The sequence below is a fragment of the Heterodontus francisci genome, chromosome 48, assembly GCF_036365525.1.
Source record: "Heterodontus francisci isolate sHetFra1 chromosome 48, sHetFra1.hap1, whole genome shotgun sequence".
Lineage (NCBI taxonomy): Eukaryota > Metazoa > Chordata > Chondrichthyes > Heterodontiformes > Heterodontidae > Heterodontus > Heterodontus francisci.
Window position 1 is genome coordinate 11,877,846 of NC_090418.1, and position 25,663 is coordinate 11,903,508.

The 25,663-nt window shown below is 51.0% G+C and overlaps 1 protein-coding gene across 3 annotated transcripts in view; it reads right to left on the reverse strand.

The window, feature by feature from the left end:
* slc25a35 (solute carrier family 25 member 35) overlaps positions 1-9,496 on the reverse strand; it is a 24,337-nt gene extending 14,841 nt beyond the window's left edge. Inside the window, exons 1-2 of one of the 3 annotated variants that reach the window (XM_068023661.1) lie at positions 9,024-9,496; positions 8,115-8,180 (exon numbers count right to left, since the gene is read on the reverse strand). In XM_068023661.1, coding sequence (XP_067879762.1) covers positions 8,115-8,180; positions 9,024-9,395 — 438 coding nt within the window. In that variant the 5' untranslated portion in view covers positions 9,396-9,496. The remainder of the gene's footprint in view (positions 1-8,114; positions 8,181-9,023) is intronic. The other 2 variants (XM_068023662.1, XM_068023660.1) reach the window with 2 other exon arrangements.
* Between the last annotated feature and the right edge of the window lie 16,167 nt (positions 9,497-25,663).

A 25,663-nucleotide genomic window follows, 5' to 3' on the forward strand; every position in this document is an offset into this window, starting at 1 on the left:
GCCATCGATCCTGGGGGTGGGATCGTGACGGAGGCGGGACCAGCTGGCGCGGCCGGGACGTCCGCCCCACAGTGTGTGGTGGATGTGTCGGCCACTGGCGGTGACGACCCGGAGGAGGATGGGGATTCGGTGCGGGGCACGGAGGATGATCTTGATTCCATCGCCAGTGAGGTGGTGGAGTCCCTCATGCCTCCCACCGAATCTCCTCTCATCCCCACGGCGGAACTCCGGGATTTCCTCGCGGCTTGCAGAGGTTGCCGCAATAAAGTTCAGCTGGCCCTCGACTGTTGGTCGAATCTGGCGCTGATCATACAGTCCGTCCGTGCCGCCCTTAAGATAGCGGGCAAGCGCGCGGACGTGAAACTGGTTGAGAGGCGCCGTTTTAATGTGTTCCCCAATAGGTTGCTGGGGGAGTGGAGGGCCAGGTGCACTTCCACTCCCTCCTCACAGTGAGGTGTCGGTGACGGGTTTTAAGTACCTTTGACATGAAGATAACCATAGCCAGCCTCAACATCAACGGCAGCAGAGGGGCTCACCGCAGATTTCACAATCTCTCAGTCCTTAGGGAAGGGAGATACGCGGTGAGCTTTCTGCAGGAAACCCACACCGTTCCGGGAGACGAAGCCACCTGGCTCCTGGAGTGGCAGGGTGGGGTCTACATGAGTCACCTCACCCCTATTTCTAGTGGGGTGGCTATCTTGTTGGCCCCGACTTTTCAGCCGGAGATCTTGGGGGTCAAGGAGCTAGTGCCGGGCCGCTTGCTCCACCTCGCCGTTCGCCTGGGTAGCGTGCCGCTCCACTTTGTGAACGTGTACGCGCCCAGGCCCGGCGTGTTGCAAGCGCGCTTCTTTGAAGAAGTGTCCGCTCTCTTGAGCTCCATCGATAGCGGCGAGTGCATCATCCTCGGGGGGGATTTTAACTGCACCCTCGAGGTGGGGGATCGCTCCGGTCCCCAGCGCGGTCAAGCGTCGGTGGAGAAGTTGAGGGGACTGATCAGCTCCCTTAACTTGGTGGACGTCTGGCGGAATCTCCATCCCGACTCCGGCGCCTTCACGTGGAGGTCTGGAGGAGGGGGGGTCGCGAATCGACCGCCTCTACATTTCGCAGGCGTACGTCTCCCGCGTTTCGGCGGCCTCCATGCGGCTGGTGCCGTGCTCGGACCACCGCCTGGTGTGAGCGGAGTTCACTCCGCTCCGCACGCGGGCGGGGTCCGCGTACTGGCACTTTAACAACCGGCTGCTGGAGGACGTGCGATTTCGGGACTCGTTCTGTCGATTCTGGGCCGACTGGAGAAGGAAGCAGGGGGGGCTTCCCCTCCTTGAGGTTATGGTGGGATGTGGGCAAGACTCACATCCGCGTCTTCTGTCAGGAGTACGCGAAGGGGTTGACCAAGAGACGGGAAGCCGAGATCGGGCGCCTTGAGAGGGAGGTGCTCGACTTGGAATCCCGCCTCGGTCATGCCGTCACGGACCCGGCCCTGTGGCAGGCGTACAAAGAGAAGAAGGGCGCGCTGAGGAACCTGCAGCTCATAGGGTCCCGAGGCGCTTACGTGAGGTCGCGGATCCAGATCCTGGAAGATTTGGACCGCGCCTCACCCTTCTTCTACTCGCTGGAAAAATGGCGGGGGGTCCGTAAGCAGCTCGTCGAGCTGCTGGCCGACGACGGATCCTCCATCACGGATCCGGAGGGAATGGGCCTCCTGGTCCGGACGTATTACAGTGCGTTGTTCTCTCCGGATCCGTCCAGCGAGGATGCGCGCAGAGTTTTGTGGGAGGACTTGCCGCAGGTCAGCCCGGAGGGCGCCGAAGGATTGGAGGCTCCGCTCACGTTGGCGGAGCTGACTGGCGCCCTCCACCAGCTCTCGAGGGGCAAATCCCCAGGGCTGGATGGGTTGACCGTGGAGTTCCTCAGGGCGTTCTGGGACGTCCTGGGATCACGATTACGCGCGGGTCCTGGGGGAAAGCCTGGCGACCGGGGAGATGCCCCTCTCGTGGCGCAGGGTGGTCATCGTCCTGCTGCCGAAGAGGGGCAATCTCCGCCTGCTTAAAAACTGGCGTCCGGTCTCCCTCCTCAGCACGGATTATAAGATCTTTTCCCGGGCTATGTCCACCCGCCTGGGCTCTGTGCTGGCCCACATGATCCACCCCGACCAGTCCTACACGGTCCCGGGCCGGTCCATCCAGGACAACATCCACCTGGTCCGGGACCTGATCCATCTTTCCCAGAGGACTGGTCAGTCGGTCGCCCTTCTCTCCCTCGATCAGGAGAAGGCATTCGACAGGGTGGATCACGATTACCTTTTCGGGACTCTGCGCGCTTTCGGACTCGGGCCGCATTTCGCGGCCCGGGTCCGACTTTTATACGCCGCCGCAGAGTGTCTAGTCAAAGTTAACGGGTCCTTGACGGCGCCCCTTCGATTTGGGAGAGGAGTGCGTCAGGGGTGCCCCATGTCCGGCCAATTGTATACCATCTGCGTGGAGCCCTTCCTGTGCCTGCTTCACAGGAGGTTGACGGGATTGGCTCTGCGCGAGCCGGCCATGCGGGTCGTCCTCTCGGCTTACGCCGACGACGTGCTCCTCGCAATCACAGATCCCGTTGACTTGCGGAGGATGCGCGACTGCCAGCAGACCTTTTCTGCCGCGTCCTCCGCGAGGATCATTTGGGAGAAATGTTCCAGACTCCTGGTTGGTCAGTGGCGGGTGGACTCCCTGCCGGAGGAGATGACACCTTTTGCGTGGAGCACCACGTACCTCCTCTATCTGGGAGTCCACCTTAGCCCCGCTGAGGAAGCCTGGCCGGCAAACTGGCAGGAGTTGGAGGCGAAAGTCACCGCTCGGCTGGGGCGCTGGACAGGACATCTCCGAGTGCTTTCCTACAGGGGCCGAGCGTTGGTCATAAACCAACTGGTGGCCTCCATGCTGTGGTACCGGTTGGTCACTTTGGCCCCGCCCCCTGTATTTGCCACCAAGATCCAGAAGAAAATCGTCGATTTCTTCTGGGGCAAGAGGAAACACTGGGTCTCTGCCGCGGTCCTGAGTCTCCCGATCGAGGAGGGCGGTCAGTCGCTGGTGTGTGTCCGCACCCAGGCTGCGACTCTCCGCCTTCGGACCCTGCAGAGATACCTGTACATCGAGCGTCCTCCCAGATGGTGTGCGCTGGCGACGTATTTTTTCCGCCAGTGTCACTGCCTTCAAGACGACACGCAGCTCCCAGTGGAGTCCGTTAGCCGCGCCTCTCTGAGGGAGTTGCCTGTCTTTTACCGGGATCTTTTCCGAGTCTGGAACATGGTCGCCTCCAGTCAGTGCGCTCCCCCGCCGGCGGAGGAGTGCGCCTCGGCTGTCCGGGCGGCCGACTCCGGGGACGGTCCGGCGGGCGGAGGAGTAGCCGAAACCCCCGGGACGCCCCTCACTGCGGGTGGCGAAGGGGCTCGGGAGTGCGGAGCGATCCCGGCCGAGCTGACCTCCGCTCGGCCGGAACTGCTCATCGGACCCAGGCCCCGAAACCCTCCTCGGGAGCCGGTCCCACACAACCCGAGCCGCCTCTCGGAAATGCCCTCCGTGCCATTCCAATCGGCGCGGAGGGGTTTCCTGTACGGGCTGCTCCTGCACACTCTCCACTTCCTCGCCCTTGTCAGCCGGCCGGACACGCCCTGGCGGTCCGCGTTGCCATCTGGCGGCGAGGGGAAACCCCGATGGAGGTCTCTCTACGCGGGAGTCTTCCCCCTTTACATCGGGGACCTGGGGTGGAGGGTGCTGCACAGAGCAGTCCCGTGCAATAGGCTTTTAAGTAGGTTCACGGACTCCCAGGCCACCTGTACTTTCTGCGGCCTGGACGAGTCCGTGTTCCACATTTATACGGAGTGTGCGAGGTTGCAGACCCTATTTGAGTATCTGAAGGGGCTGCTCCTCAAATTCTGGCTGCACTTCAGTCCCACGCTCCTGATCTTTGGGCACCCGGTGCGGAGGGGCTTGGGCCGGGAGGAGGATCTCCTCGTCGGTCTGCTCCTGGGCCTGGCCAAGGTGGCAATTCACAGGTCCAGGTTGCGGGCCGTCGGGGGGTCCGTCCTCCCCGATTGCCTGCCCCTCTTCCGCGGTTACGTTCGCGCCCGGGTGTCCCTGGAAAGGGAGCACGCGGTGTCCGCCGGTACACTTGAGGCCTTCCGCGACCGGTGGGCACCGCAGGGACTGGAGAGCATTGTCGACGCCGAGAATGGCATTTTAATTTGAGTTTTTGTTTATTTATCTGGTTTTAATAAAGTTATTTTAAAAATATAAGTGTGTATATAAAGGGGGCCTGAGGAATAAAGGCCCTCTCGACATGTAAAAAATATATAAAGGGGGCCTGGGGTATAAAGGCCACCTCGACATAAAAAAAAAACGGGGTTCGGGAAAAAAAAAAGAAAAAACAGGGTTAGATGCACTCCCAGAAAAAAAAAAACGGGGGTTAGATACAGAGTAAAGCTCCCTCCACACTATCTACAATATGCCTCTTGCCCAGCTCCAAAAAAAGCACCCTCTACTCCACCAGCAAGGCAAAATTCCTCACCCATTCCACCCATCCCGGCCACTTCCCACACCGAGTATCTTGTGACCTGCCTGAGTGATCTAACCAGTTTTAACACTCGGAGCACAGTTAAGAAATGTAAACTCATTTCACATTAGAACCTTTCGTTGTGGACAGGAAAGGCTTCACCCAGTTCCCCGAGACTTCCCTTCGCACTCCCAACTTCCTCGTTTTTAATCTGCGTTCTCTGGTATTTGAAGTCAAGCTGATGGAAGGGACAGCTCATGTGGATCCCCTTCATTGATTTCTCTCATCTTAGCTCAGGCACTCCTACTCTATCTCCCCCCCCCCACCAACTCCCCCCCCGGAGTCAGGAGATCATGGGTTCAAAGCCCACTGCTGGCCCTCAGCATGCCATCCAACAACAATGTGCACCTTTAATGTTGTGCTGCATCCAAAGACGCTTCACAGTTGAGTAAACCGACAGGATTTGACGTCGAACCACACAAAGAGATATTAGGACAGGTGATCAAAAGCATGGCAATCCCGGCCGACACTTCAGTGCAGTACTGAGGGAGTGCTGCACTGTTGGTGGCGCCACCTTTCAGGTGAGACATTAAACCGAGGCCCAGTCTGTCCTCTCAAATGGAGATAAAAAGATCCCATGGCACGACTGTGAAGAAGTGGGAAGTGTTCCCAGGTGTCCTGGGCCAATCGTTAGCTCTCAAACGACGTCACTAAAATGGATAGTATGGCTGTTAATCTCACCATAAGATTTTGCTGGGCACATGTTGAGTCTACTGGGGCCATACAGCGACCACCTATCAAAAGTAATTCATTGGTTGGGAAGTGTTTTTGGGATGTCCTGGGCAAACGCAATGCATCAATGTTAGCTTTTAGATAACCTTGAACGTTCTAATCAGGTTGGCTTTGCAATCTCCTCCTTCCCAAAGGCAGCGAGGTCCCAGGTTTCCTTTGAGGTAACTGATACCAACGCTGGAATTTGGAACATGATTCTGTTCGAAAAACTGTGATTTTTTTTTTTTTAAGTTTAAGATGGAGTCCAGAAAGATTATCTAAGTGGTGAGAGATTGCAGAGCTCTGAGACGCAGAGGGATCTGGGTGTCCCAGTGCATGAATCGCAAAAGGTTAGTATGCAGGTACAGCACCTAATTAGGAAAGCTAATAAAATGTTATTGTTTGTCGCGAGGGGAATTGAATACAAAAGTAGGGAGGTTATGCTTCAGCTATACAGGGCATTGGTGAGACCACATCTGGAGTACTGTGTACAGTACTGGTCTCCTTATTTAAGAAAGGATGTAAATGCTTTGGAAGCAGTTTAGAGAAGGTTTACTAGAGTAATTCCTGGAATGAGTGGGCTGTCTGATGAGGAAAGATTGTACAGGCTAGGCTTGTATCCGCTGGAGTTTAGAAGAGTAAGAGGCGACTTGATTGAAACATACAAGATCCTGAGGGGACTTGACAGGGTGGATGTGGAAAGGATGTTTCCCCTTGTGGGAGAATCTAGATCTAGGGGTCACTGTTTAAAAATAAGGGGTCGCCCATTTAAGACAGAGATGAGGAGAAATTTTTTCTCTCTGAGGATCGTGAGTCTTTGGAATTCTCTTCCTTAAAAGGCGTTGGAAGCAGAGTCTTTGAATATTTTTAAGGCAGAGGTAGATAGATTCTTGATAAGCAAGGGGGTGAAAGGTTATTTGGGGGTAGGCGGGAATATGGAGTTGAGGTTACAATCAGATCAGCCATCATCTCGTTGAACGGCAGAGCAGGTTCGAGGGGCCGAGTGGCCTACTCCTGCTCCTAATTCATGTGTTCATAAGTCAGGTGACCTCATATCCACTCTGCGAAAGGACAAGACAGAAGTCTTGGTTACCAGGTCAACAGAGAACACAGACCAAAGACTTTTTTAAAAACCGAGACAGCAGGGGTAACACGTGGCGAACAATGGGTTTCACCCTTCTGGACTTTTGGTTCATAAACAAGAGGCTCAGTGATCCTGAAAATGCAAAAGCACCAAGTAGCTGTTGACACCTGAGAACAACGGAGGCCCCAGGTGGCTCTGTGAAACCAGACCTCTGGACTTTGCATATTGGAACAGGACAATAAGCTATTGACATTTGGGTCCAGATAAATTTAACAGACTTTCTGAAGGCAGACAAGCTCTAAGAAAGGAACCCAGTGGTTGCAGCCTCGAGAGAGAGAGAGAGAGAGAGAGAGAGAGCCACCTGCTCTCAGAAGCCTGATACAGTTGTAAAAGGCTGCAAAGATTTGAACCTGGTCTGAAATTCAAAACGTGCGGAGAGGTCGAAGACCAGCGGGATCACCAGGAGAGGCTTATTCAGGGACGTCCAGGTCGGAAGTGCTCGGAGAAGTGAGTGAAGAGGATATTGATTTTTGAAAGGTTCTGGGAGATACAACTCATTGCAACTGGGGGGAGTTTGGGACTTTTAGCCGCAAAGGATTCCGCTATCTAAGAGGACTGTGCAACTTATAAGTGTGGTGTGAGGTTTACGAGTATTTTAATAAGTAAAGAAAATACCTTTCTTTGTAATTGGGGGTATCAGCGATTTACAAAGTACTATTCAGTTAATTGGGGATTAAAGGTATCCGATTGACCTGGGTGGGACATTCGGGTTGGAATATGGTTGCGCACTCAAATTGGCAGGATGTTCCTCCTGAGGTCTCAGCTATCCACTGTATTTAGAAACAATTTAAGAGGAAGTGAAAGCCATATATCCAAGTTTGCTGACAACACAAAGTTCGGAAGCACAGTTAAGCAGCGTAAGGTGGGAGCAGAAAGCTACAAAGGGACATTGATAAATTCAGCGTGTGGATCAAACCCTGCTGGATGTGTGTGGGGGAGGGTCACGTCATCCAATCTGGACCTGAGAACCGGGAATCAGAGTTTTTCCGGAATGGTGAGAATCCGGGAACTGTGGAGGATCAGAGCGATTTCGGGGTCCAAATACAGAAAGCAAAGCTAATCGAATGTTGTCTAATACAAGAGGCTGGGAGTTATTGTACAGTTATATAAAACACTGGTTAGTCCCCATCTGGAGTAACTGCGTGCAGTTCTGAGCCCTGGACCTCAGGGACGATACACTGGCCTTGTAGAGGGTGCAGTGCAGATTGATTACAATGATACTGGGGCTAAAAGGGTTAAATTACGAGGAGCAGAAGATTAACTGGGTATGCAATTGAAGGATTAAAGGATTCGAGCAGGTTGATAGAGAGAAACTAGTTCTGCTGGTTTGTGGAGGGGGTGGGGGGAGTCCAGAACAAGGGGGCAGAACCTTAAAATTCGAGCCAGGCCGTTCAGGGGGTGATGTCAGGAAGCACTTTGTCACACAAAGGGGGAGTGGGAATCTGGAACTCTCTCCCTCCCCAGGTTCAATTTGGCCCTGCCCGCTGTGACTTTAATTCAATTAGCTGGTGGAGGGGGTTAAGATGCAAAGCAGCACGATCTTACTGAACGGCAGAACAGGTCTGAAGAGTTGAGCAGTCCGATCATGTTCCTGTCATCCCAACAACTTAAATTTCTCCCTCTATTGTTGTTAGAAACAGATATTCCACTTTGCACATCTATCACCTACCTCATGTTTGTACTGATGACCCACAGCTATGGTAGAGGTGGACTGTACCTGAAGGTGGGTCTTCACCTTTAAAAACAATGCAATGTTTTAGAAACATGGGGGGGGGGGGGTCAATAATTATTACCCCGCCCTTCCCTATAAGCTGCTGACGCTTACCGAGGTACAGGGTCATAGGTGCCAGCCACCTTCCAGTAACTATGTCACAATTAGATTTTCCTGCCATGCTCACGCAGGTGATTCATTCGGGGGTGGGTGGGGGGCGTGTTGGGACACTTTGGCGCGGTAGGGCAGGCTATTCAGCCACAAAGTGCATCGCAGCCAACCCTATCCTGGCCTTGTCCGGCTCACGTCTTCAGTTGGGGTGGGGGGGGGGGAAGGGGCGGGTCATTCGATAACCCAGCAGGAGGATCCCACGCTGATTTGTGCCCCTGCAACAGAGGCCATTTTGTTTCCCCACCCCCCACCTCCCCTCCCCTCCCCCGACTTCCATCCAGCTAACTAAATTAAATTAAAAATCCAAATCTTGCACAAAATCTTTCGGTTTTCCACTTCATCATTCCGCTCGCCTTTTACATAGACCCCCTAAATCTCTCCGAGGGGGCCTCAGTTGAATGCTTCATCCCAAAGGCGGCACTGCCGACAGTGCAGCACTCCCTCAGTACTGCACTGGGATTTTGTGCTCAAGTCTCTGGAAGCAGGGGGTTCGAACACCCCCCCTCCCCCTCCCCCTCCCCCCAACCTTCTGACTCAGAGGGTGGGGTGGGGGTGAAGGGGCTGACCCCCACCGCATGGCGGCAGGTGCCCGTGGAGCTGGGTGAGGAGGCAGTGCCCGCAGGGTAGGCTGGATTAGGAAAGGGGGCAGCTGCCACCCACCCCCTGCACCCCCCCCCCCCAGACAACAGCACTCACCAGGTAGATGGGACTGGCCAGAAGTGCCCCCGTCACCCCAGCCAGCGCCCCTGCCACTGTGCTCTTGGCTCCACTGATCTTGCCATCGCTCAAGGTGTAGCCGGACGTCTCCATCAGTGCATAGGAGCCCAGGCGGATGCCATTCATGCAGAACTGGTAGAGGAGGGCGGGCAGGAGCCCCTTCTGCAGTGCCAGCAGCCCGTCCACCTTCCAGATGGTGTAGGTGGCATGGAAGACATTGCGGTAATGCAGCCGGTAGGAGCCCCAGCGCTTCAGCTCCCCTTGCAGCTGCATCCTCGTCTTCACCACCTCCAAGGGGTTGGTGAAGAGGCAGGCTCCGCACGCAGCCGCGCCGGCCAGCATGAAATCCATGGCGGGGGTGGGAGCAAGAAAAATGCACGACCCGCCGAAAAACGGAGCAGCCCGCCGGCTGGGGAATGCTGGATTGCAGCCGGTGCATTTGAGTGTGAAGCCCCACCCAGTTGCTCAGTGGGCGGGGTGGATTAAGAGAGAGAGAGAGAGCCGGGCGCTGCACCACCCCCCTGTCTCCTATTGCTGAGCCCTGGAAGGCGTGGCTGTCAATCACCCGGCGCGTCTGTCAATCACCCGGCCGGTCGCCAGGCAACCGTGTCTCCGCGTTCCAACGCTGCCCTTCTTCCCTGTACTGCAAAACCCAGGGAATCATGCCAAGGGTGTGGGTTTTGTTGGGTGGGGGGACTGCATTTGGGCATCCTAGTGCAGCTCACCAGATCAGGAGGAAGGCCATTCAGCCCCTCACACAGCAGGAGCAGGCCATTCAGCCCCTCCTAACGTAGGGTCCCACTGGTTGCTGCCTTTTTTTTTGCACCAAGGAAGATTGGTTGTCGGAGGCCAAACATCTCAGCCCCTGGACATGAATGCAAGGGTCCCTCAGTGTCTCTGGAAAGCCCTCCGAATGGCTATCGATGAAATACCTCAGCCATAGCATACAGGCTACAGGCCAAGTGCTGGAAAATGGGATGAGAATAGGCCGGTGCTTGATGGCCGGCACAGACACGATGGGCCGAAGGGCCTGTTTCTGTGCTGTATGACTCTATGATCTTGGTTGGACCACACTTGGAGTTACTGTGCACAGTTGTGCTCTACATATTACAAAAGGGAGGGAGAGGAACCGGGGAAGGTGCAGAAATGATTTACAAGATGATACCAGAACTGAGAGGTTCTTGGAAAAGGTTGTAAGCATGTGTGAAATTACTGTGTCTCAGTGCCAATAAAACTATTTCAGTCTACGAGCTAATGGACAATGGCGAATAGGAGAAGACCCTCCTGTCTATGCAACCGATCCCACAGAATTGTGATGTCTAGTGTATCACGATATATGAACTACCCCCGTATCACCCAAAACCATATGATCTCCTGGAAGAGGTTGAAAAACAAACTGATTAGAAATCCTAGGGAAATTCTGGGACAAAAATCCGAGAGATACTTCTCCATCCAATTCACACAACCTGCCCCCTGACCTCCGACCCCAACTATCGCCCTCTGCCGCTCCCACACTTAGGCAATTGAAACGAGTCCCGGGAGGTGATGCCAGTCCGAGTAATTCTGTGCGGTACCTAGTAAGGGACGATCTCCATCACGGCACTCTTTTGAAACAGTAAGTTGATTCTCTATCTCTTGTACCCTAAAGAGTGAAAAAACAGACAACTTTTACGTTAGCCCCTATTTTATGATTCGTGCAAGAAGTAGCTTGTGGTGGTCTCATTTCCAGGCAGTGGGCTATCTAAGCCAGCCCCTCCCCCCCTCCATTTTGTATAGGTTATAGTTGCAGGAAACACTTGCCCAGAGAACCTAATGTGCCTGACGCACACTTGTAAAGGTTTGCGAAAATACAGCCAGACAGCAGCATTTAAAGGGCTGCAGCAGACTGTCAACAGGATTATTCTCAATAGCACAGCGAGTCGGAGGTTCAGGAGGTGCATCAGAGGAGGATAGGCTATTTGGTGGAAGAAGGCTGTGGGGAGGGTGGTTACCAGTTACCCGGCTCGCTCATTACCTGACTGCCAACGAGGGAGATGTTTGCTCATAGCAAGAGGGAGGACAAAGAAAGATTTCCATTTCTGCAACGCTTTTCACGACCTTAGGACGTCGCAAAGCATTTTACAGCCAATGAAAAACTTTTTGAAGTGCAGTCACTGTTGTCATGTAGGAAATGCGGCAGCCAATTTGCGCACAGCAAGATCCCACAAACAGCAATCGATAATGACCAGATCAGTTATTTTTTTAGCGATGTTTGTTTTGGAATGAATATTTAAGAAGTATTTAGATGAACACTTGAAAACGCCATAGCATACAAGGCTACGGGCCAAGTGCTGGAAAATGGGATTAGAGTAGATAGGTGCTTGATGTCCGGCGCGGACACGATGGGCCGAAGGGCCTGTTTCTGTGCTGTATAACTCTATGACTCTAAGATGCTAATATTAGTCCAGGATATCGGGGAGAACTCCCCTGATCGTCTTCCAACAGTAGCCTCGGGAACCTTTACCCAATCTCTGTTCAACGCCTCATCCAAAAGACGGCACCTCTGACAGTGCAGCACTCTCTCAGTACTGCCAGAGGGCGTGTCGGCCTGGATTATGGGCTCAGGTCTCTGGAATGGTGGCTTGAATGTACCGCCTTCCGACTCAGAGATGGGAGAGCGTGCGAGACCCACTACTTTCTGTTTGTGGGATCTTGCTGTTCGCGAATTGGCTGTTGTGTTCGACGCACTGCATTGTGGGGAGGATGGTCTTTGGGGACATGGGAGGCGCCACGGAAGTGTGAGTTCTTTAACATGTTGATAAACTACTATTCATCAATGTGGTTTCTGAGCTTGCTGGGAGGTGAGAAAAGGAATCAATTCATTTTCTGTGGAGCTCCCTTCCTCGACTGATGGGATGGTGGGAAAATCAAATTCGCTTCCTCGATTGCCTGTCTGCGGGGAGGCCTCAATTGCAAATTTTATTCTGATTTGACATTTGATATGTTTCATTCACAAAAAATACTTTTTTTTCAATGGATTAGATGAACTGCAATAGGTTAGGGGTTTAAAAATATGCTAAATGAACTTTTTAAAATAGATTCAGGGTTTAAAAATGTGATAAATGTACCTTTTTAGTCGGTTGTAAGATTAATTTCCTGCAAGGGATTCGGACATGACAACCAAATATTTGTAGCGATTCTCTGTCACACAGTAGTTACAGTGTTTAGGCAGTTATTTACAGGACCAAACAGATCATATATATTACCCGTAGGGGCACAGGGTGGAGTAGCACACGCGTTGTTCTCTCACGCTTGTTGCTCTTCTACCCTTGTTTCAACAGCAAGGGAAACATTAAGCATTTGTTCAGACTATCCGTGATTCCTATCTCCGCACCTTTCCGTAAAAATTCACTCTTCCTTATTTCATTACTGTCTCACGACTACCTGAACTGATAGCCACGACCATTCTTTCTCCTGCTGTGCTGTGTCTCTCAACACGTACACTTTTCACACTTTGTGGTCCCTAGTGCACATCTTGCCTGGGTATCCTGTTTTTTCTGCCCCTTTTGACCTCGCGGTTTTAGCGATCTAGTCTAACAGTTGCTTATGGTAACAGTTATCAGTTCAACTTAACAGTTCATAATAGGCAATAGAGCAGTTTATGCAGTTCAAAAGTTTAAATCAATCATGGATCACCAGCACTTCTCTAAAAAAAAAATCATTCTGAACAGTGGGTTTTTAATAGATTTTGTCTGGACATATTCCTATTCCGAATTAGTTGCACTTCTAAATCCATGTATGGCATCATCTTATCATAAACAAGAAGACAAATACTGATTAAATGAGTAAAAGGATTGATTGTAAGCAAATCAATCCACAATAATCTTATACGGTTAGGGGTTTAAAAAGTTGGGAAATGAGCATTTTTTTCAATAGGTTAGTGGTTTCAAATATGATGTTGAGACGTTAACAGAGACCTGGCTCAAAATAGGGCAGGACTGGGTACTAAATATTGCTGGATATATGTTGTTCAGAAAAGATAGGGAAGGAAAGAAAGGAGGAGGGGTGGCAGTATTGATTAAGGAGAACGTCATCGTGCTGGAGAGAGAGGATGTCTTAGCAGGGTGAAGGACAGACTCTATTTTGTTTCAGCTAACAAACAAAAGAGATATCATTACATTGCTGGGTGTATTCTATAGGCTATGAATTGGTGGGAAAGGTATAGAAATGTGCAAGGAAATCACAGAGAGATGCAAGAATTATCGAATAGTTGTAATGGGGGATTTTAATTATCCTAATATAGACTGGATAGTAATAATGCAAAGGCAGAGAAGGGAAAGAGTTCCTCGAGTGTGTTCAGGAGAATTTTCTACTTCGGTATGTTTCTAGTCCAACGAGGAAGGAGGCATTGCTGGATCTGGTGCTGGGGAATGAGGTGGGTCAAGCGGATCAAGTGTCAGTAGAGTAACATTTAGGGGACAGTGATCACAGTATCATAAGGTTTAGGTTGGCTATGGAAAAGGACAATGAGAAACACAGGGTAGAAATAATTGATAGGGGAGAGCAAACATCAATGGGGTGAAAATGGAACTAGCCCAGCTTAACTTGGAATCAAAATTGGCAGGCAAAACTTTGGTTTAGTTTTAGAGATACAGCACTGAAACAGGCCCTTCGGCCCACCGAGTCTGTGCCGACCATCAACCACGCATTTATACTAATCCTACACTAATTCTATATCCCTACCACATCCCCACCTGTCTCTATATTTCCCTACCACCTACCTGTACTAGGGGCAATTTATAATGGCCAATTTACCTATCAACCTGCAAATCTTTGGCATGTGGGAGGGAACCGGAGCACCCGGAGGAAACCCACGCAGACACAGAGAGAACTTGCAAACTCCACACAGGCAGTACCCAGAACTGAACCCGGGTCGCTGGAGCTGTGAGGCTGCGGTGCTAACCACTGCGCCACTGTGCCGCCCAACTGTTATAGAACCATGGGCTTCCTTTAAAGAGGAGATAGTTTGGGTACAGTCAAGGTACATTCCCATGATGGGGAGACCTAGGGCAAAAAAAAAACCCTGAGCTTCCGGGATGATGAACGAGATAGAGAGTAAGATGAAGCTGAAAAAGGGTGCAAATGACAGTTGAGAACCGGGCTGAATGTAGAAGGTTCAGAGGGGGAGTGGAAAAACAAATAAGAGAAGCAAATTGAAAATATGAGAAGAGACTGGCATCTAACATAAAAGGGAATCCAAAAGTCTTCTATAGGCATATAAAGAATAAAAAGGTGGTAAAAGGAGGAGTGGGGCCAATTAGGGAACTAAAGGGGGATTGACACATGGAGGCAGGTGACATGGCTGCGGTACTAAATGAGTACTTTGCATCTGTCTTTACCAAGGAAGAAGATGCTGCCCAAGTCTTAGTGAAAGAGGATGTAGTTGAGACACTGGATGGGTTAAAAATTGATGAAGAGGAGGTATTAAATAGGTAGGCTGCACTTAATGTTGATCAGTCACCAGGACTGGAAGAGCTGCATCCAAGGATAAAGAAGGAAGTAAGGGTGGAAACTGCAGAGGCACTGGCCATAATCTTCCAATCCTCCTCAGATACAAGCGTAGTGCCAAAGGACTGGAGTATTGCAAATGTTACATGCTTGTTCAAAAAAGGGTGTAAGGATAAACCCAGCAACTACAGGCCAGTCAGTTTAACCTCAGTGGTGGGAAACTTTTAGAAACCATAATTTGAGACAAAATTAATAGTCACTTGGAGAAATGTGGATTAATTAAGGAAAGACAGCACGGATTTGTTAAGGGAAAATTGTGTTTAAATAACTTGCGTGAGTTTTTTGATGAGGTAACAGAGAGGGTTGATGAGTGTGCTGCTGTCCATGTGGTGTAATTGCATTTTTAAAAGGCATTTGATAATTTGTCACACAACAGGCAAAGTTAGAGCCCATGGAATAAAAGGGACAGTAGCAGCATGAATACACAGTTGGCTGAGTGACAGGAAACAGAGAGTAGCTGTGAACGGTTGTTTTTCGGACGGGAGGAAGGTATGTAATGTGGTTCCCCAAGTGTTGCTGTTAGGTCCTGCTTTTCTTGATATGTCCTAATGACCGACGCTTGGGAATTTCAAAACCTGTGGATTACACAAAACTTGGAAGTATTGTGACCTGTCAGGAGGTTAGTAATAAACTTCAAGAGGACAGAGACAGGCTGGTGGAATGGGCGGATAAGTGGCAGATACAGGTTAATGCAGAGAAGTGTGAAGTGATTCATTTTGGGAGGAAGAATGAGGAGAGGCAAAATAAAATAAAGGGTACAATTCTAAAGAGGGTGCAGGAGCAGAGAAACCTGGGGGTGTTAGTGCATAAATCATTGAAGGAGGCAGGACAGATTAATAAAGCATAAGGGATCCTGGACTTTATAAATAGGAGTACAAAAGCAAGGAAGTTATAATAAACCTGTATATAACACTGGTTTAGCCTCAATTGGAGTATTGTGCGAGTTCTGGGTGCCACACTTGAAGAAGGATGTGAAGCTTTAGAGAGAATGCAGAAAGGATTCACAAGGATGGTTCCAGGGATGAGGAAGTTCAGTTACGAGGATAGAGTGGAGAAGCTGGGGCTGTTGTCCTTAGAGAAAAGAAGGTTGCGAAGAGATTTAGATAGAGGTGTTCAAAATCATCAGAGATCAAGACAGAGTAGATCGGGAGAAACTGTTCCCATTGGCGGACGGGTCAACGACACTATTTAAGGTGATTGGCAAAAGAACCAAAAGCGACATGAGGAAAAATGTTTTTACACAGCGAGTGGTTAGGATCTGGAATGCACTGCCTGAGAGTGTGGTGGAGGCAGGTTCAGTGAGTGTTTAGGATCTGGAATGCACTGTCTGAGAGTGTGGTGGAGGCAGGTTCAGTGAGTGTTTAGGATCTGGAATGCACTGCCTGAGAGTGTGGTGGAGGCAGGTTCAGTGAGTGTTTAGGATCTGGAATGCACTGTCCGAGTGTGGTGGAGGCATGTTCAGTGAGTGTTTAGGATCTGGAATGCACTGTCTGAGAGTGAGGTGGAGGCAGGTTCAGTGAGTGTTTAGGATCTGGAATGCACTGTCCGAGTGTGGTGGAGGCATGTTCAGTGAGTGTTTAGGATCTGGAATGCACTGTCCGAGTGTGGTGGAGGCATGTTCAGTGAGTGTTTAGGATCTGGAATGCACTGTCTGACAGTGTGGTGGAGGCAGGTTCAGTGAGTGTTTAGGATCTGGAATGCACTGCCCGAGAGTGTGGTGGAGGCAGGTTCAGTGAGTGTTTAGGATCTGGAATGCACTGTCTGAGAGTGTGGTGGAGGCACGTTCAGTGAGTGTTTAGGATCTGGAATGCACTGCCTGAGAGTGTGGTGGAGGCAGGTTCAGTGAGTGTTTAGGATCTGGAATGCACTGCCTGAGAGTGTGGTGGAGGCAGGTTCAGTGAGTGTTTAGGATCTGGAATGCACTGTCCGAGTGTGGTGGAGGCATGTTCAGTGAGTGTTTAGGATCTGGAATGCACTGTCTGACAGTGTGGTGGAGGCAGGTTCAGTGAGTGTTTAGGATCTGGAATGCACTGCCCGAGAGTGTGGTGGAGGCAGGTTCATTGAGTGTTTAGGATCTGGAATGCACTGTCTGAGAGTGTGGTGGAGGCACGTTCAGTGTGTGTTTAGGATCTGGAATGCACTGTCTGAGAGTGTGGTGGAGGCAGGTTCAGTGAGTGTTTAGGATCTGGAATGCACTGCCTGAGAGTGTGGTGGAGGCAGGTTCAGTGAGTGTTTAGGATCTGGAATGCACTGTCCGAGTGTGGTGGAGGCATGTTCAGTGAGTGTTTAGGATCTGGAATGCACTGTCTGACAGTGTGGTGGAGGCAGGTTCAGTGAGTGTTTAGGATCTGGAATGCACTGCCTGAGAGTGTGGTGGAGGCAGGTTCAGTGAGTGTTTAGGATCTGGAATGCACTGCCTGAGAGTGTGGTGGAGGCACGTTCAGTGAGTGTTTAGGATCTGGAATGCACTGTCTGAGAGTGTGGTGGAGGCACGTTCAGTGAGTGTTTAGGATCTGGAATGCACTGTCTGAGAGTGTGGTGGAGGCACGTTCAGTGAGTGTTTAGGATCTGGAATGCACTGCCTGAGAGTGTGGTCGAGGTAGGTTCAGTGAGTGTTTAGGATCTGGAATACACTGCCCGAGAGTGTGGTGGAGGCAGGTTCAGTGAGTGTTTAGGATCTGGAATGCACTGTCTGAGAGTGTGGTGGAGGCAGGTTCAGTGAGTGTTTAGGATCTGGAATGCACTGTCTGAGAATGTGGTGGAGGCAGGTTCAGTGAGTGTTTAGGATCTGGAATGCACTGTCTGAGAGTGTGGGGGAGGCAGGTTCAGTGAGTGTTTAGGATCTGGAATGCACTGTCTGAGAGTGTGGTGGAGGCAGGTTCAGAGTGTGTTTAGGATCTGGAATGCACTGTCTGAGAATGTGGTGGAGGCAGGTTCAGTGAGTGTTCAGGATCTGGAATGCACTGTCTGAGAGTGTGGTCGAGGCAGGTTCAGTGTGTGTTTAGGATCTGGAATGCACTGTCTGAGAGTGTGGTGGAGGCAGGTTCAGTGTGTGTTTAGGATCTGGAAAGCACTGTCTGAGAGTGTGGTGGAGGCAGGTTCAGTCAGTGTTTAGGATCTGGAATGCACTGTCTGAGAGTGTGGTGGAGGCAGGTTCAGTGAATGTTTAGGATCTGGAATGCACTGTCTGAGAGTGTGGTGGAGGCAGGTTCAGTGAGTGTTTAGGATCTGGAATGCACTGTCGGAGAGTGTTGTGGAGGCAGGTTCAGTGAGTGTTTAGGATCTGGAATGCACTGTCGGAGAGTGTGGTGGAGGCAAGTTCAGTGAGTGTTTAGGATCTGAAATGCACTGTCTGAGAGTGTGGTGGAGGCACGTTCAGTGAGTGTTTAGGATCTGGAATACACTGTCGGAGACTGTGGTGGAGGCAGGTTCAGTGAGTGTTAGGAACTGGAATGCACTGTCTGAGAGTGTGGTGGAGGCAGGTTCAGTGAGTGTTTAGGATCTGGAATGCACTGTCTGAGAGTGTGGTGGAGGCAGGTTCAGTGAGAGTTTAGGATCTGGAATGCACTATCTGAGTGTGTGGTCGAGGCAGGTTCAGTGAGTGTGAAGGATCTGGAATGCACTGTCTGAGAGTGTGGTCGAGGCAGGTTCAGTGAGTGTTTAGGATCTGGAATGCACTGTCGGAGAGTGTGGTGGAGGCAGGTTCAGTGAGTGTTTAGGATCTGGAATGCACTGTCGGAGAGTCTGGTGGAGGCAGGTTCAGTGAGTGTTTAGGATCTGAAATGCACTGTCTCAGAGTGTGGTGGAGGCAGGTTCAGTGAGTGTTTAGGATCTGGAATGCACTGTCTGAGAGTGTGGTGGAGGCAGGTTCAGTGTGTGTTTAGGATCTGGAATGCACTGTCTGAGAGTGTGGTGGAGGCAGGTTAAGTGAGTGTTTCGGATCTGGAATGCACTGTCTGAGAGTGTGGTGGAGGCAGGTTCAGTGAGTGTTTAGGAAATGGAATGCACTGTCTGACAGTGTGGTGGAGGCAGGTTCAGTGAGTGTTTAGGATCTGGAATGCACTGTCTGACAGTGTAGTGGAGGCAGGTTAAGTGAGTATTTAGGATCTGGAATGCACTGTCTGAGAGTGTGGTGGAGGCAGGTTCTGTGAGTGTTTAGGATCTGGAATGCACTGTCTGAGAGTGCGGTGGAGGCAGGTTCGGTGAGTGTTTAGGATCTGGAATGCACTGTCTGACAGTGTGGTGGAGGCAGGTTCAGTGAGTGTTTAGGATCTGGAATGCACTGTCTGACAGTGTGGTGGAGGGAGGTTCAGTGAGTGTTTAGGATCTGGAATGCACTGTCTGAGAGTGTGGTGGAGGCATGTTCAGTGAGTGTTTAGGATCTGGAATGCACTGTCTGACAGTGTGGTGGAGGGAGGTTCAGTGAGTGTTTAGGATCTGGAATGCACTGTCTGAGAGTGTGGTGGAGGCAGGTTCAGTGAGTGTTTAGGATCTGGAATGCACTGTCTGAGAGTGTGGTGGAGGCAGGTTCAGTGTGTGTTTAGGATCTGGAATGCACTGTCTGAGAGTGTGGTGGAGGCAGGTTAAGTGAGTGTTTAGGATCTGGAATGCACTGTCTGAGAGTGTGGTGGAGGCAGGTTCAGTGAGTGTTTAGGATCTGGAATGCACTGTCTGAGAGTGCGGTGGAGGCAGGTTCAGTGTGTGTTTCGGATCTGGAATGCACTGTCTGAGAGTGTGGTGGAGGCAGGTTCAGTGAGTGTTTAGGATATGGAATGCACTGTCTGAGAGTGCGGTGGTGGCAGGTTCAGTGTGTGTTTCGGATCTGGAATGCACTGCCTGAGAGTGTGGTGGAGGCAGGTTCAGTCAGTGTTTAGGATCTGGAATGCACTGTCTGAGAGTGTGGTGGAGGCAGGTTCAGTGAGTGTTTAGGATCTGGAATGCACTGTCTGAGAGTGTGGTGGAGGCAGGTTCAGTGAGTGTTTAGGATCTGGAATGCACTGTCTGAGAATGTTGTGGAGGCAGGTTCAGTGAGTGTTTAGGAAATGGAATGCACTGTCTGAGAATGTTGTGGAGGCAGGTTCAGTGAGTGTTTAGGAAATGGAATGCACTGTCTGACAGTGTGGTGGAGGCAGGTTCAGTGAGTGTTTAGGAAATGGAATGCACTGTCTGACAGTGTGGTGGAGGCAGGTTCAGTGAGTGTTTAGGATCTGGAATGCACTGTCTGAGAGTGTGGTGGAGGGAGGTTCAGTGAGTGTTTAGGATCTGGAATGCACTGTCTGAGAGTGTGGTGGAGGCAGGTTCAGTGAGTGTTTAGGATCTGGAATGCACTGTCTGAGAGTGTGGTGGAGGCAGGTTCAGTGTGTGTTTAGGATCTGGAATGCACTGTCTGAGAGCGTGGTGGAGGCAGGTTAAGTGAGTGTTTAGGATCTGGAATGCACTGTCTGAGAGTGTGGTGGAGGCAGGTTCAGTGAGTGTTTAGGATCTGGAATGCACTGTCTGAGAGTGCGGTGGAGGCAGGTTCAGTGTGTGTTTCGGATCTGGAATGCACTGTCTGAGAGTGTGGTGGAGGCAGGTTCAGTGAGTGTTTAGGATATGGAATGCACTGTCTGAGAGTGCGGTGGTGGCAGGTTCAGTGTGTGTTTCGGATCTGGAATGCACTGCCTGAGAGTGTGGTGGAGGCAGGTTCAGTGAGTGTTTAGGATCTGGAATGCACTGTCTGAGAATGTTGTGGAGGCAGGTTCAGTGAGTGTTTAGGAAATGGAATGCACTGTCTGACAGTGTGGTGGAGGCAGGTTCAGTGAGTGTTTAGGATCTGGAATGCACTGTCTGACAGTGTGGTGGAGGCAGGTTAAGTGAGTGTTTAGGATCTGGAATGCACTGTCTGAGAGTGTGGTGGAGGCAGGTTCAGTGAGTGTTTCGGATCTGGAATGCACTGTCTGAGAATGTGGTGGAGGCAGGTACAGTGAGTGTTTAGGATCTGGAATGCACTGCCTGAGAGTGTGGTGGAGGCAGGTTCAGTGAGTGTTTCGAATCTGGAATGCACTGCCTGAGAGTGTGGTGGAGGCAGGTTCAGTGAGTGTTTAGGATCTGGAATGCACTGTCTGAGTGTGTGGTGTAGGCTGGTTCAGTGAGTGTTTAGGATCTGGAATGCACTGTCTGAGTGTGTGGTGTAGGCTGGTTCAGTGAGTGTTTAGGATCTGGAATGCACTGTCTGAGAGTGTGGTGGAGGCAGGTTCAGTGAGCGTTTAGGATCTGGAATGCACTGTCTGAGTGTGTGGTGGAGGCAGGTTCAGTGAGTGATTAGATCTGGAATGCACTGTCGGAGAGTGTGGTGGAGGCAGGTTCAGTGAGTGTTTTGGATCTGGAATGCACTGTCGGAGAGTGTGGTGGAGGCAGGTTCAGTGAGTGTTTACGATCTGGAATGCACTGTCTGAGAGTGTGGTCGAGGCATGTTCAGTGAGAGTTTAGGATCTGGAATGCACTGTCTGAGAGTGTGGTCGAGGCAGGTTCAGTGAGTGTTTAGGATCTGGAATGCACTGTCTGAGAGTGTGGTGGAGGCAGGTTCAGTGAGCGTTTAGGATCTGGAATGCACTGTCTGACTGTGTGGTGGAGGCAGGTTCAGTGAGCGTTTAGGATCTTGAATGCACTGTCTGACAGTGTGGTGGAGGCAGGTTCAGTGAGAGTTTAGGATCTGGAATGCACTGTCTGAGTGTGTGGTGGAGGCAGGTTCAGTGAGTGATTAGATCTGGAATGCACTGTCGGAGAGTGTGGTGGAGGCAGGTTCAGTGAGTGTTTTGGATCTGGAATGCACTGTCGGAGAGTGTGGTGGAGGCAGGTTCAGTGAGTGTTTACGATCTGGAATGCACTGTCTGAGAGTGTGGTCGAGGCATGTTCAGTGAGAGTTTAGGATCTGGAATGCACTGTCTGAGAGTGTGGTCGAGGCAGGTTCAATGAGTGTTTAGGATCTGGAATGCACTGTCTGAGAGTGTGGTGGAGGCAGGTTCAGTGAGTGTTTAGGATCTGGAATGCACTGTCTGAGAGTGTGGTGGAGGCAGGTTCAGTGAGTGTTTAGGATCTGGAATGCACTGTCTGAGAGTGTGGTGGAGGCAGGTTCAGTGAGTGTTTAGGATCTGGAATGCACTGTCTGAGAGTGTGGTGGAGGCAGGTTCAGTGAGTGTTTAGGATCTGGAATGCACTGTCTGAGAGTGTGGTGGAGGCAGGTTCAGTGAGTGTTTCGGATCTGGAATGTACTGTCTGAGAATGTGGTGGAGGCAGGTTCAGTGAGTGTTTAGGATCTGGAATGCACTGCCTGAGAGTGTGGTGGAGGCAGGTTCAGTGAGTGTTTAGGATCTGGAATGCACTGTCTGAGAATGTGGTGGAGGCAGGTTCAGTGAGTGTTTAGGGTCTGGAATGCACTGTCTGACAGTGTGGTGGAGGCAGGTTCAGTGAGTGTTTCGAATCAGGAATGCACTGCCTGAGAGTGTGGTGGAGGCAAGTTCAGTGAGTGTTTAGGGTCTGGAATGCACTGTCTGACAGTGTGGTGGAGGCAGGTTCAGTGAGTGTTTAGGATCTGGAATGCACTGTCTGAGTGTGTGGTGGAGGCTGGTTCAGTGAGTGTTTAGGATCTGGAATGCACTGTCTGAGAGTGTGGTGGAGGCAGGTTCAGTGAGCGTTTAGGATCTGGAATGCACTGTCTGACTGTGTGGTGGAGGCAGGTTCAGTGAGCGTTTAGGATCTTGAATTCACTGTCTGACAGTGTGGTGGAGGCAGGTTCAGTGAGTGCTTAGGATCTGGAATGCACTGTCTGAGTGTGTGGTGGAGGCAGATTCAGTGAGTGATTAGATCTGGAATGCACTGTCGGAGAGTGTGGTGGAGGCAGGTTCAGTGAGTGTTTTGGATCTGGAATGCACTGTCGGAGAGTGTGGTGGAGGCAGGTTCAGTGAGAGTTTAGGATCTGGAATGCACTGTCTGACAGTGTGGTGGAGGCAGGTTCAGTGAGTGTTTAGGATCTGGAATGCACTGTCGGAGAATGTGGTGGAGGCAGGTTCAGTGAGTGTTTAGGAAATGGAATGCACTGTCTGACAGTGTGGTGGAGGCAGGTTCAGTGAGTGTTTAGGATCTGGAATGCACTGTCTGAGAGTGTGGTGGAGGCAGGTTCAGTGAGTGTTTAGGAAATGGAATGCACTGTCTGAGAGTGTGATGGAGGGAGGTTCAGTGAGTGTTTAGGATCTGGAATGCACTGTCTGACAGTGTGATGGAGGGAGGTTCAGTGAGTGTTTAGGATCTGGAATGCACTGCCTGAGAGGGTGGTGGAGGCAGTTTCAGTGAGCCTTTAGGATCTGGAATGCACTGTCTGAGAGTGTGGTGGAGGCAGGTTCAGTGTGTGTTTAGGATCTGGAATGCACTGTCTGAGAGTGTGGTGGAGGCAGGTTCAGTGAGTGTTTAGGATCTGGAATGCACTGTCTGAGAGTGTGGTGGAGGCAGGTTCAGTGTGTGTTTAGGATCTGGAATGCACTGTCTGAGAGTGTGGTGGAGGCAGGTTAAGTGAGTGTTTCGGATCTGGAATGCACTGTCTGAGAGTGTGGTGGAGGCAGGTTCAGTGAGTGTTTAGGATCTGGAATGCACTGTCTGAGAGTGCGGTGGAGGCAGGTTCAGTGTGTGTTTCGGATCTGGAATGCACTGTCTGAGAGTGTTGTGGAGGCAGGTTCAGTGAGTGTTTAGGATATGGAATGCACTGTCTGAGAGTGCGGTGGAGGCAGATTCAGTGAGTGTTTAGGAAATGGAATGCACTGTCTGACAGTGTGGTGGAGGCAGGTTCAGTGAGTGTTTAGGATCTGGAATGCACTGTCTGACAGTGTGGTGGAGGCAGGTTAAGTGAGTATTTAGGATCTGGAATGCACTGTCTGAGAGTGCGGTGGAGGCAGGTTCAGTGAGTGTTTACGATCTGGAATGCACTGTCTGAGAGTGTGGTCGAGGCAGGTTCAGTGAGCGTTTAGGATCTGGAATGCACTGTCTGAGAGTGTGGTCGAGGCAGGTTCAGTGAGTGTTTAGGATCTGGAATGCACTGTCTGAGAGTGTGGTCGAGGCAGGTTCAGTGAGTGTTTAGGATCTGGAATGCACTGTCTGAGAGTGTGGTGGAGGCAGGTTCAGTGAGTGTTTAGGATCTGGAATGCACTGTCTGAGAGTGTGGTGGAGGCAGGTTCAGTGAGTGTTTAGGATCTGGAATGCACTGTCTGAGAGTGTGGTGGAGGCAGGTTCAGTGAGTGTTTAGGATCTGGAATGCACTGTCTGAGAGTGTGGTGGAGGCAGGTTCAGTGAGTGTTTAGGATCTGGAATGCACTGTCTGAGAGTGTGGTGGAGGCAGGTTCAGTGAGTGTTTAGGATCTGGAATGCACTGTCTGAGAGTGTGGTGGAGGCAGGTTCAGTGAGTGTTTCGGATCTGGAATGTACTGTCTGAGAATGTGGTGGAGGCAGGTTCAGTGAGTGTTTAGGATCTGGAATGCACTGCCTGAGAGTGTGGTGGAGGCAGGTTCAGTGAGTGTTTAGGATCTGGAATGCACTGTCTGAGAATGTGGTGGAGGCAGGTTCAGTGAGTGTTTAGGGTCTGGAATGCACTGTCTGACAGTGTGGTGGAGGCAGGTTCAGTGAGTGTTTCGAATCAGGAATGCACTGCCTGAGAGTGTGGTGGAGGCAAGTTCAGTGAGTGTTTAGGGTCTGGAATGCACTGTCTGACAGTGTGGTGGAGGCAGGTTCAGTGAGTGTTTAGGATCTGGAATGCACTGTCTGAGTGTGTGGTGGAGGCTGGTTCAGTGAGTGTTTAGGATCTGGAATGCACTGTCTGAGAGTGTGGTGGAGGCAGGTTCAGTGAGCGTTTAGGATCTGGAATGCACTGTCTGACTGTGTGGTGGGGGCAGGTTCAGTGAGCGTTTAGGATCTTGAATTCACTGTCTGACAGTGTGGTGGAGGCAGGTTCAGTGAGTGCTTAGGATCTGGAATGCACTGTCTGAGTGTGTGGTGGAGGCAGATTCAGTGAGTGATTAGATCTGGAATGCACTGTCGGAGAGTGTGGTGGAGGCAGGTTCAGTGAGTGTTTTGGATCTGGAATGCACTGTCGGAGAGTGTGGTGGAGGCAGGTTCAGTGAGAGTTTAGGATCTGGAATGCACTGTCTGACAGTGTGGTGGAGGCAGGTTCAGTGAGTGTTTAGGATCTGGAATGCAGTGTCGGAGAATGTGGTGGAGGCAGGTTCAGTGAGTGTTTAGGAAATGGAATGCACTGTCTGACAGTGTGGTGGAGGCAGGTTCAGTGAGTGTTTAGGATCTGGAATGCACTGTCTGAGAGTGTGGTGGAGGCAGGTTCAGTGAGTGTTTAGGAAATGGAATGCACTGTCTGAGAGTGTGGTGGAGGCAGGTTCAGTGAGAGTTTAGGATCTGGAATGCACTGTCTGAGAGTGTGATGGAGGGAGGTTCAGTGAGTGTTTAGGATCTGGAATGCACTGTCTGACAGTGTGATGGAGGGAGGTTCAGTGAGTGTTTAGGATCTGGAATGCACTGCCTGAGAGGGTGGTGGAGGCAGTTTCAGTGAGCCTTTAGGATCTGGAATGCACTGTCTGAGAGTGTGGTGGAGGCAGGTTCAGTGTGTGTTTAGGATCTGGAATGCACTGTCTGAGAGTGTGGTGGAGGCAGGTTCAGTGAGTGTTTAGGATCTGGAATACACTGTCTGAGAGTGTGGTGGAGGCAGGTTCAGTGTGTGTTTAGGATCTGGAATGCACTGTCTGAGAGTGTGGTGGAGGCAGGTTAAGTGAGTGTTTCGGATCTGGAATGCACTGTCTGAGAGTGTGGTGGAGGCAGGTTCAGTGAGTGTTTAGGATCTGGAATGCACTGTCTGAGAGTGCGGTGGAGGCAGGTTCAGTGTGTGTTTCGGATCTGGAATGCACTGTCTGAGAGTGTTGTGGAGGCAGGTTCAGTGAGTGTTTAGGATATGGAATGCACTGTCTGAGAGTGCGGTGGAGGCAGATTCAGTGAGTGTTTAGGAAATGGAATGCACTGTCTGACAGTGTGGTGGAGGCAGGTTC